The sequence below is a fragment of the Aulostomus chinensis genome, chromosome 6 (genome assembly GCF_037954235.1).
Source record: "Aulostomus chinensis isolate RoL2024-O1b breed Wild chromosome 6, RoL_Achi_v1.0, whole genome shotgun sequence".
In the NCBI taxonomy this organism is placed as follows: domain Eukaryota; kingdom Metazoa; phylum Chordata; class Actinopteri; order Syngnathiformes; family Aulostomidae; genus Aulostomus; species Aulostomus chinensis.
Window position 1 is genome coordinate 28,484,398 of NC_141325.1, and position 11,744 is coordinate 28,496,141.

Sequence of the window (11,744 nt, forward strand, 5' to 3'; positions counted from 1 at the left end):
GCATGTATAATTTTCCTGTCTGTGCTGTAGTTACTTATATCTTATAACCTCCACAAGAGGGCGCTAAACCTGGTCTCATTATTGTGTCAAAGTCCCGAGTTTCGTCTCCTACCTTCCTTAAAGTTCAGAGGAACGCAGGTTTACGCTCCAAAGGTGCATGTTTCAGGACTGAGAATGATGACCTCTGACCTAAATACTAAATTGTACCTTTAGACTCTGCAAAGACAGAAACGCGCCAGCCAGGTAGCGGGAATCACGTCCTCCTGAAGCCAGTGGCCACAACGGTGACGTGTTATTCTGGGGTGTCCGTCAGCGTGTGAGTGGCAACGGTCAGAGCTCAGAAATGAAAACTTGCTCAATCCTTTAATAAATTACAACACATATAATTAAAAGATTCTGCAAAACTTTTTATAACAACTTATGTGAAAAAAAAAACCTATAATGAAATATGCTTTCAACATAAAAAACACATTTAACTTCTTTTTTCCAGTGATTGCACATTTTTACAGCAAGATCCTGCAATTTACGAAACTTAAATGAAATGCTGGAGTGTGTCCCTGTGATTTGTTTTAACCGGTGCTCACGGTAAATATTCATACATACAAAATACAAAAATACAAAAATGACTAACTCAAGTGTTCGTCCACTCCCTGCCCTGAAAAATAATCTCGTCATTATTTCAAAGAGCAGTGTTAGCTGGCTGCAGTGCTTAGGACGGGACGGTCCAGGAACGTTGACCCTCGCTGCAGTCGTCCACTCGTACGTTGCTCAGAAATATCGCACAACTGCATGTTGTTGTCTTCAGTCCCGCTGCTCCACTTCTGATTGAGGTACGTCGTTAAGTTAATGATTTACATAAAGAGCCATATAAGTGACCCCTTTGGGATCTCTGTCCTATTCGTTGTCCGTCCTTGTTCAGTCTGTTACAGAGGTATTTATTCATCAGCGGTTTAGTTGTTGGGGCTCAGAAACGGTCAATGATCACCTCCTTCTCTCCCTGTCTGTTTTCCGTCATCGTCGAGGGTTTGCTGGGGTGTGTGGGAGCCTTTGCCGCATCACAATGTGGCTCCTGTTTCACCTCGTTGTCCTCATAGCTTATGTTGTCGTAGGCCTGTCTCATGGTGTTTCTCAGCTCCAGCTCCTGGTTGGCCTTCGCTTTGGCCCACTGCATCTCCACCAACACGGCTTTATTCACACCAGGACCTGACAGAGGAAAACATGAATCTTACTGCACAGAATCTCCTCTTCTTAACTGCACGTAGTGACGTAAAAAAGAAAGTATAGAACATACCGAAGTAGCTGAGCAGCACAGGGAGGAATATGAGTCCGTGAGCCATCCCCAATAGTGTGATGACCAGATTCAGGCGGAAGAAGAAGATCTGGATGAGTTGAGCTTTGGCAAACGCCAGCACGAGGATTCCTGGTAGGTTGGTCATAGCCACTCCAGCAAACACCTTCAGGGTTGAAAGCAAACGCTCCACTCAGACAGCTGTTACTGTGTGATTCTCACGTCCGCTTCAGGTCCTCCTCTACTCACCGCGCTGCCCATGTTCGCCGTCGCCTCCATGGCTCTCTCCACGCGAGTGTGCTTGGTGCTGAGGGCAAACGATCTTGTCATGTGGGACACAAACTCCACGGAGATGCCCACCGCCTACAAACACCATATGGACCAGACAGGATCGATCACTTATCACCGGGTTCCTACGCATTATTTCATACCTTATATGGACATGTAGATAGTCACAAATAAACTCTTATTTACATGAATTAGGATTTTTCTCCTCTTCTCTCAACTGACTCACGTGTACTCTGATACATCCCTACTTGTGAAGCCCATTTCTGTCACTGTTATCCTTTCCTTTCCTTACTTTATTCATTTTTGCTATTTTCCAGTTCATTTTTTCAAGGTGTTTTCGGATTAGACTACATTTTATTTGCGCATATTTTAGCTGGAAAGGTTGCATAAATGTCTGTGCAACAGTGGTAGGCAAGGCTCCACACAGCCAGGAGGCACGACTGTAATTATGTACTTTTCAAAGTCTGAAAACTGAAAACAAAGTACGAAATAACAGACAGGGAAATGTTTCATTATGCGCATTCATCCTGGTTCAGAGTAAACGGTGAAAAAGGGTCGATTCACCCTGGCATTTATTTCCTGCTGTGAATCGACCTCCAAACATCCTGCACCGACCCATAATGCACTTCACCAGACTGAAGCGTCTCGTGAAACATGTTTCTGAACACCCATCTCTCCATGTCATCTCCGGTTTGCAGCACAAGCTTTCTGTCCTGAAGGCTATCCTGCTCTTACCGTGACCAGGTTGATCAGCGCCACGGCGTTGTAATGTATGTCCCAGAGTGTCATGACGCCGACGGTATCCACGACGATCATGATGATGGTGATGAGGTTGAGCAGACCGGAGCGCAGGTCCAAACCCAGCAGCAGACAGCAAACCACGAAGGTCGGCAGCAGACACAACGAGATGTTGAAGAGCCCCTCGGGCACGATCGTCAGGTACTGCTCGTAGAACACGTTGGTCACCCTGGAGGAGGGACGGACGCAGAGCCCCAGTCAGAAACTACAGCCTGCAGAGCTTTCATAGGTCTTGTCATGTAAGGGAGTGCGATTACATACGTGTAAGGAAAGACTTCAAAGTCTGAGGAGGTGCCTGGTATCTTCCTCATTCCCATGGTGATGTTGTGGGCCAATTGTCTGGCCTTCAGCAGCGCAGCGGTGAACTCCTGAGAGTTGGTCAGCGGCGTGTGGTAAGCCATGAACCGGGAGGCTGGGTGCACAGTGACACACCTTCACTTACTTACAGGACTTTTTGAATCAGAGCAAACTGGTGAGATGACTTTACAAACGTCTTACCTATAATTTGTCCGCTTGCATCCTTCACCACAGCCTTATCGTAGGCGCCTAGACCACTGGAAATTAAAAAAACACAGTGAGAAGGCTGTCGTGGTGGGTTTTTTTGGTGTGTACGATTACACTACACACCCTTTGGGACATTTGAGGTCGGGTCTATTTCCCAGGAAGTCAGGAAGAAAGCGATTGAATTGGTCCACACTCGGCCTAAGGACGCCATCGGGGGGTGTTGCCATACACTTCCGTCCACAGAGCAAAGGAGCTATTGAGTCACAAGTGGAGGTCAGTGAAGGAGGGCAAATGTCATTCTGAATAAAAAGACATTCACAGTTGAAAATGTGTTTTTCTCCTTAGTGATTCTCACATTTATCTGCGGGACAGAAGTTCCCGACATTTGGCCCGATGGTATAAAGACGGCAACATCTGGATCCCGGGTTCAACCAGTCGATGAAATCATCCACCCAGGAGTTAGCAGGAATAGCCAGGTAGGATCTGCACGTTACACACAAGAACACAAGTCAGCGATGCTGCAACGAGGACGTTGTGAAACTTCTTAGTCGGCGACAACCAACCCTGTCTGAGGTTGAATGAAGATATAATATAAAAAGTAATGCTTGTGTTTCATGGGCTAACTGGTCAACATTTGTGCACTGTCTTTTTAGTAAATGTTGCTGTAAAATGGAGTGAATAACGCAGATACTGAGAACTATAAAACATCCAGCCTGGCTCCGTCCCGCCGCGTTAAAATCTGCCTTCTGTAGCAAACAAATCAACTTCATAGCTCAGGCATTGAATATGGTCATCAATAAAAGGGTCCAAAAAATGACATGTAGCGCTTTTAAAGACAGGTACGTTTAGTACCACTTCCAGGACAAACTGCATCTGTTTACAGTTTTCACAGCAAGCTGAGCTCAACTAACCTGAGCTGAGGCGAAGCGTTCAGCTTGAACTACACTATCAGAACAAGCTGCAATCACTGAACGCTTCTTCAGAGCATGGTTTCCTAGAACATCTGGATACTGTATTTATAGTAAACTTGCTTGAACAGCAGTAAATAGTGCATTTGCTGAGAACTATTAAAGTTAGCCTGGCTAGTCTCTATATTTATTCCAGCCCTAAAATAAATGTGTGAAAAAGACAAGACGAAGACTTATCCCGGCCGCTTCTGTATTTTTACAACAAGCCAAGCTAAGCTAATTTACGCTAAGCTCAGCTAAGCCAAGCCAGTCTTGCTGTTCCATCACTTCGTACCATTTAACGCTTCTTGAGAACATTAAGAAACCTGAATGTTCGTGTTGTCTTACATTTCTTATCCAGCAACATTTTATCTCACGTCTTTGTCTTTCACTCTCAAACGAAGCCGTAGTTCTGGTGAATTCCCCTCAGGTCGTACCCTGGTACTGTAATTGCTGTGTGTTTGTGTACTACTCCTGTTCAGAACTCCTATTCGCCAGCTTGGCCAAAAGCCTTTGTTTCTGTTCAGATACAGAATTTACGGAGTGATAATTTCTCCTGCTGCTACAGTCAGCCTGAGGTGACCTTATCTGCCTGTAGCTCATGTAACTGATGTTATCGTTACCCGATCTGATTGGCTAGTAAGTAAAAGGTTGCCACCATGATATCAGCAGGATTAAGGATACGCCAGAAAGTTGAGTGAAGAACTGATCTTGAGGTGAGGAACTGGTGCATGCGGAGTTTGATTCATCAAATCAGGAAATATAACCCAGCGACTCACCGATCAGGGTAATTGGTGGCGTACTGGATCTTCTGGGTCAGAGAGAACTGATCACAGCCAACGCTGGAGCAGACGGCATTCATGCCGGCAACAGTGGTAAAATTGAAGCCCCCCTTTGTCACAAAGTAAACAGGGACTCCAACTTCAAAATATTTGTATAGGTACTTGAAGTACTCCAGCATGTAGGAGCCCTGCAGAGAAAGAACACAGCGTGTCAGGTCAAATAGGGAGCAGAATGGGGTCATAGCCATGAACACTTTAGCTGTTGGCGAACTGACCTTGGGCATCGCCAGCTCCTGATCCAGCCCCACAGTCACACTGAACATGAGGAACAAGGAACCACAGAGCATGAAGAGGAACACCAACATCTGGAGAACACAGGGCGGAATGTTCACAACAACTACATCTTTGAAATGAGAAAAACCTGTGCGATGCTCCAGCTGCAGGGTTAGAGGCCGTACCACGATGACTCTGGTGTAACGGTGCAGCAGGACAGGGGCATAATATTTCCTCATGAGGGGCAGCAGGAAGCCCTCGTTGGGCTGGTCGGGACGCTTGGTTGAGACTGTGACGCAGCAGAGCAATTCACTGCGGTTACTGTCTTGACGCCGGGAGTCCAGCGACAGCAGCGCCACAAAGGCTGTCATCTGGAGGACAAAGTCCATGAGCACAGCCAGAGCAGCGTACAAAGCGAAGGCCTTCACTGCTGGCATGGTGGACAGGCCCCCTGGGGGAGTAAAGCAAGACCCGTTCAGAGACAGAAACTACATCCTCTATATGCTTCTCATGCGACGTGGTGTTTATTTAGTTCCTTTTAGAAACGTACAACAGTTTTTACCTAGAAAGAAGCAGACCGACTCAGAGAGACTGCACAGGAGCATGCTGGGAGCTACGCTTCCAAGGACACGACCAATCTGCTGCTCACTCTTCTCTCCAGGACGCCGAACATCTCTCTGCAGGGAGGCAACAGCAAGATAGAATTGCGGATAACTGTGTCCAAACAAAGTCAGCTACGATGCAGGTTCTTCAATAGCGTATTCAAATAAACACCTGGTGCTCCAGAACAAAGATGAAGATGTTGTCAGCTCCCACAGCGAGCACCAGGAAGGGCACGACCTGCAGAATGACCAGCGAGGAGGGGATGCCGATCCAGGAGTAGAAGCCCATGGAGGCCAGGACAGAGCAGGCCACCACCAGGATCCCACCCAGACCCACGAGGAACTTGGAGTCCACCTACAGTGGGAGAGATACCAGATGCGTGCTCAACTTGGTGAACTTCTTTTCCCATATCGGTTTATTGTATCACATCTTCTCTATTGTATAACAGCCAATAAACTCAGGTGCTTCTTGGCTGAGATAAGGCCAGTACAGCTGACAATGCCTTATTACTGCAGTTTCCTTATCATATATGTGATAAGTACTGTTTCATCAACGTTACTTTCTCTGTGGAAGCTTATCACATTCCAGGAAAAAGAAAAAAATATATCTACATACATTACATATATATTTATGTACATATACATATATATCTATATATATTTGTATACCACATTGAGGGGTGGACTGAAATTTAATTCAGATCCGATTACGACCAACGTTGCTACTAGCGACAAGTTTCTCGTGGACCACCTCCAGTTCGTGTTTTGCTGGTAGGTCAGAGACATCTGGACACAACAACTGATCTCCTCTCTTGCAAGTAATAAAAGTGTGGACAATAAAAAGATCCTTTTTAGACATTCATCAGATTTGAGGATCAAATCAGATTTGTCTGAACATGGCCTTTGAGACTGAATGCACTAGGGAGCTGAGATTGAAGCTGCTCACTAATTAGTTCAGCACAGGAGGAAGCGTTAGCGTACTCCTAAAGTCACCGAATACACTTTCCTCCAAATCAGTCTCTGCCTGCATTAATGTCACTAGAATTGAAGTAACGTTCACTGTGAAACAGCAATTCTCTACTTTCCTGACAAAACTGCTGGGCACATAGATTTGAAGAGGCGACTCAAAGGTCCTGCAACTTTAGCCAAGAAAATTTTTGACGAGGACCAGAAGAGCAACTGCTGCTACGAATCATAGCCGACTTTGTAAGACAGGATGAGGGGTTTTACTGCTGGACAAACCAAGATCCTGATCCTGATTTATTTTTAACAATGTATGCTAACCTTCCAACCTGTTACTGCTCATTGTGCTAAGCTAAATAGCTGTCAGCTGATCTGGGTCTTTTTGGTAGGCTCTGCTAAAAATAAGACACAGGGGTTTCTCCCAATAAATTGGTGTCTTGATTTAAGGGGTCGCTAATGGCACAGCAGTCCAGCCAGTAGTTGTAGAGACATTCCACTTAAAGCCAGCTGTTGGTCTTATTTTGGGAATTAGAGGATCACTGGAGATTCATCTGCTCAAGAAGTGTCAAGACCTGCCAGTCTTCAGCAAAGTGGTGAATTCACTGACTGCCATGATGCTGCTAACAACCAAAACAGAGGAGTAACGTGAGGTATGGCATGATGGTGGGTTAGATGTTCGTGCGCGTGCGCGGGTGTGTGTGAGTGTGTGTGAGAAGTCTCACCAGTACGCGTTTCCATGAGGAATACTCCCCCAGTGCCACGGCGATGTAAACAAAGATTACAGCATAGCTGATCATGAAGATAGGGATGTCCTCTGCTGTTGTCCGATTAATCTCATCCTCCAGGGACCTCTGTGGACACGAGGTGCAGAGATCAGTATGTGGTTACTTGTGAGGACCCCTCCTTTATTATTTTATAGGAGCAGACAGACGCGTCACAAAGTTGCAAAAAGCTCCAGTAAAACCCCAACCATCGACTGAAACCAGTCTGCTCGTATTGAACAGGGAACATGCTGGAAACTGTCTTTCTCGTGAGGCAGATTTTCACATAGGTTTCTGTACCTCTGCCATGTATGCAAACGTGAAGTTGGCGGCTGGGTTTTTCTGGTAGTCTTGGACAATTCTAAGAAACTCTTTCTCCCACTGCATGGCCACCTTGAACTTGGGGTTGGTGCGAGCGTAGTTGTTGAGGGAGAAAGTCAGAATGAAAGCCTTCGCATTGGTGTAGTCGTCACCTGAAAAAAAAAGAAAAAAGAAGCAAGACAATGAGATGTTGGTCGTTCGACAGATACGTAAAGTGCGGAAGATGATGCCAAACGTCACTCACTTTCATAGCCTCCCACGGCGAGGAATGGAAAGACGGGAGCTCCGTAGTCGGCCATGCAGCTCATACCTAAGTCGGTGATGTCTTTGAAGGACAGAGGCGAGCTGGAGAGGAAAATAGAAGACAAGAAAGAAACCTACTTTATCACAGAGAAGCTGCTGAAGAATGTTCCATTTCCATTCAGTTTTGTGTGGAGTCCTTACTTGAGGCAGTAGATGAGGTGGTCTCTCCAGTCCACCTCTTTGGTCACCCCCAGCTCCGTCATGTTCACTTTGGCGTTGATGTTATCCAAGCTGTTCTGGAAGTACTGAGGCAGGCTGTTGACGGCACAGTCAGTCAGGGAGGGGTTGGATGGATTTAGAGGCGCAAAACACACATCTTTCAGACTGGCTGTGCGGTTCAGATCCTCTGACCAAAACTCGATATTCTACAACAACAACAACAACAACAAAAAGATGCATTAAAATGATGCAGAGAAATGTTGTAAATGCTTTTAACGCCTAACTTTGGATCTTCACCTGTATTTGTTTCTGGAGCTCCAGCAGCTCAATGATGAGATCTTTAGATACCAAACCACTAAAATTCTGTGGACCAAATAGCAAAGACTCGTAAATTTGGCCTTTTCTGCCCGGCGCTGTCAAGATTAGCTGGTTCGTCCTGAAGAAGGGGTCAAAGTGCGTGTCGTGGAAGTCCTTCTCCTGGCGGGCTCGGCTGTTAGGGGCAGACCACAGCTCAACCGGGTCAGTGGTGAGCTCAATGAACATGAGGCCGGCAGAGAAAGCAGCCACCACTCCAGCAGACACCAGCAGCACCTTGAATACAGACAGAATATTAACAAGTGAGACATCCCTTCTTCCTCTGACAACCAGCAGCTACATCTTAAACTTCAATGTTCTCACACATTATTATCTGTTTATGCTGACGTATATACTTTTTTCTTTACACAAAATGCAGGTTCTATATCCAGATTTTTTGGTGAAACTAACCGTTAGTGGATATGTGGCCATGAGGGTCCCCCATTTCTGAAAGAGAGAACTTAGGAAGGCTTGAGCAGCCCGGCTGTTCCTGTCAGCACATGTCACCGTTGCCGGATTAATGATCTGCTGAGTCACGTTGTTACAGTTGAGGTCTTTGCCTCTCCCCTTTCTCTTTCCTTTCTCCTCGTCCTTTTTCTTCTGAGAATTCACCAAGTAGGAGACGAGAAGGTAGAACAGGAAGGCAAATATCAGGAGGCAGAATAAGACAATAGAAATCACAAGGAAGCCATCCGTGCCCAGCAGTCTGAAGGGTCCGGGGGGCAGCGGGGGGGACGGAACCATGGGGCATGACTCTTGGCAGTCCTGGCAGGAGCAGACTTGACCTCCAGAGGGGGTGATCTCATTACACTTTAAGGCTCGTCCGTTGTAGGGGATCACACCCTTCGGTAGACCCTCGGTGTCGCCTGGTTTTATCAGCCTGAAGTCTATGTCCAGTGGAGCCAAGCCATTACTGGAATCGCCCTGGAAGTCGTACCAGCGCTGGGGGGTGCACAGCTTGGCGCCATAGCGCCCACACATGGTAGCAATGGCGAAGCCTCCAGTGGCAGGTATCCTGACATTTCTACACGACAAGAAAGCTGCGTCCGCAAAGTTGGTAGAGAGGAAAGCCTGGTAACCCACCACAGCCTCTCTGGTCTTGCCCAGGTAAGTGACGTTCATGACCCTGGTAACTTTTACCGTCTGGCTCTGATGGGGGCTGCAGGTGTTGATGCAGTGAAGGTGGGCGAAGTTTTCAGCACAGGAGGGGCAGCGGACCAGCACGGCCTTGGACAGGGTCAAACTCATTTCCAGGGACGACAGCTGTTTGATGGAGCAGCAGGCGAATGTGTTGCCCTCGCCGTTGTCCAACATAGGACACACCTGTGGCAAGGACAGGTGCTAGTTTACAACCTGACAGACCAAGAACACTGAATGATCGACGCATGTTTTATCTGCTTATATTAAATATTTGGTTGCTGTTTTTTTTTTTTTTTAACTCACTGCACTTTGCATACCTGAACTACCAAAACACTTTTTACTGAGCTGAGATTTTCGATTCCATGTCATTGCCCCCTGTCTTCAATACATGTAAAGGTTTGCTTGCCTGCTTTCATCTCTTTAATGTTATCCAGCTGTGATGATGATTGAACGCCCCTACAGGGATTAGTAAAGGATCTTCCCTGACACAATTAGTAAACTATCCTGTTGTAGATTTGATTTTGCTGCTGGTATTCAGCCCAGCCATCGGCTTCAACTCGACAGAAAGCGAGTCTTCACACGGACCTGTTGGAGCTTCCTGTAGTGCTCTCCGCTCAGGGCCCGGGCGCGGCTGTAATTGAGACAAGGGACGAAGGGAGGAATGAGGTTGTCTCCCAGCGACGGGTTACGACCACACTCCTCGTAGAAAGCACAGTAGCCGTGCTTATGTTGGGCCTCCGATAAAACCTGCGGAGTTATCGAGAAAAATGCAGAATGAGAAGAATGTTTAAAGACATGTAATTTCATGTTTCCTCTTGGCACAATCTATCTTTTATATTGTACACAAAGTAAATAAAAAAAAAAGATTCTGATGGATATTTACACCTAGGAAGCAAGCTTAATTATAGGTAACTTAATTTTACCAGACATTAAATCATCTACTGAATGTCTAAAGGAGTTATCACCACTGTGGGAATGTACTGCGCCCTGCCGTATCAGCTACTTCATGTCACTTCACAGGACCAATAAATACTGGTGTTGAAGTTGAAATATGGAGATTACAACTTCAATCTACCTCTGTAATAAAAGAAGATTACAATTTTAGACGTACCTCATGTACATACAGTTAATCTAACTCATGCCTGACGCGTGCAGACCCTCCCAGGCCAAAATAAGCCGGAGCTGTCATCAAACTCGGTATCAGCACTTCAGTCTCACTGGATCCTTTTAATTACAATTTTTTTGTCCCTCGACATTTGCAAAGATGACAGTTATAACACCTTTTTAAATGACTACATTTTTACGGACACATTATTGCTGGTAAAGAACTAAAACTAGAAGCAGGACGCCATCATGAAATAGCCTGACCAACTCACCAGGCAAGTCAGAAAACAGATCAGCGCTGCGACATGAACCATGACTGGTGGTCTTTGAGCAGCAGAAGAGTCGGGGTCCGCGGGTTCAGTACAACTGAGAGTACAGTGGTCACTGCCGCCCTGTTGCAAGACTCATTAGAAAGTTAGCGAGAACTGCTCTCCTGGGTCCGAGTCGTTTTCTCTGTCTTCTAACTTTTTAGGGTTGGGAACCGAAATATTGGGACTTGCCCAGCGTCATCGCTCCGGTGATGTCACACCTGTCTTATCTGGTCTGATGCGGCTGCTGGCCAATCACCGCTGGGGTTGATCAATTCCTCTGTCTGATAATTAACAGGGGAGGGATTTTGATAGGGTTGCTGAGGAGACGCAGAGCAGCTGTTGGAAAGTGCAGGAGAATCCATAACAACAGACACACCCAGCTCCTCATTTACTGCTCCTGACTCAGGCACGGGTCACCTGCTAACATGGAACTATTGATCCGCGCTGATCTGGATCAGATCTGTTCGCAGCCACATTCCTCGTAAGAGTTGAGGTTATTCACGTGCCACTCACATGCATAGTGCAGCAGGTTACGTGAAGCTAGGACTTGTATGCATGCTGGTTCTCACCTGCTGACCACCTGATCTACCTGAGACTTTCAGTGTGGAAGTCCTACTTCACACCCAGTGAAGCCCTGATGGCAGCAGGCGGTGGTGCCAAGACAGTACCAGCAACACTTCCTGGATCACATCCTACCATCAAAGATAACTTTTGTAATTAGCGTTGTTATCACAAGTCAAGGTCACGGCTGAGATAAAAGTGACAAGCCAAAGCTCCACGGTCATGCCACAGGGGCACCACCAGGATCAGTGCAAAGGTGCACAAGCATTTCAATTGAAGATAACC

General features: G+C 46.5%; 1 protein-coding gene across 1 annotated transcript; it reads right to left on the reverse strand.

Moving 5' to 3' along the window:
* Window positions 1–395: 395 nt before the first annotated feature.
* npc1l1 (NPC1-like 1) lies at window positions 396–11,089 on the reverse strand. Its single transcript, XM_086205499.1, has 21 exons — window positions 10,860–11,089; window positions 10,069–10,230; window positions 8,755–9,666; window positions 8,287–8,580; window positions 7,972–8,195; window positions 7,772–7,872; window positions 7,507–7,679; window positions 7,168–7,296; window positions 5,655–5,837; window positions 5,443–5,557; window positions 5,066–5,331; window positions 4,883–4,972; window positions 4,605–4,795; window positions 3,234–3,361; window positions 3,002–3,131; window positions 2,873–2,928; window positions 2,636–2,786; window positions 2,312–2,543; window positions 1,538–1,651; window positions 1,292–1,454; window positions 396–1,203 (listed from the first exon to the last, which is right to left on the reverse strand). The coding sequence occupies exons 1-21, from the start codon at window positions 10,899–10,901 to the stop codon at window positions 965–967; spliced, it is 4,095 nt and encodes a 1,364-aa protein (XP_086061625.1). The 5' UTR covers window positions 10,902–11,089; the 3' UTR covers window positions 396–964.
* Between the last annotated feature and the right edge of the window lie 655 nt (window positions 11,090–11,744).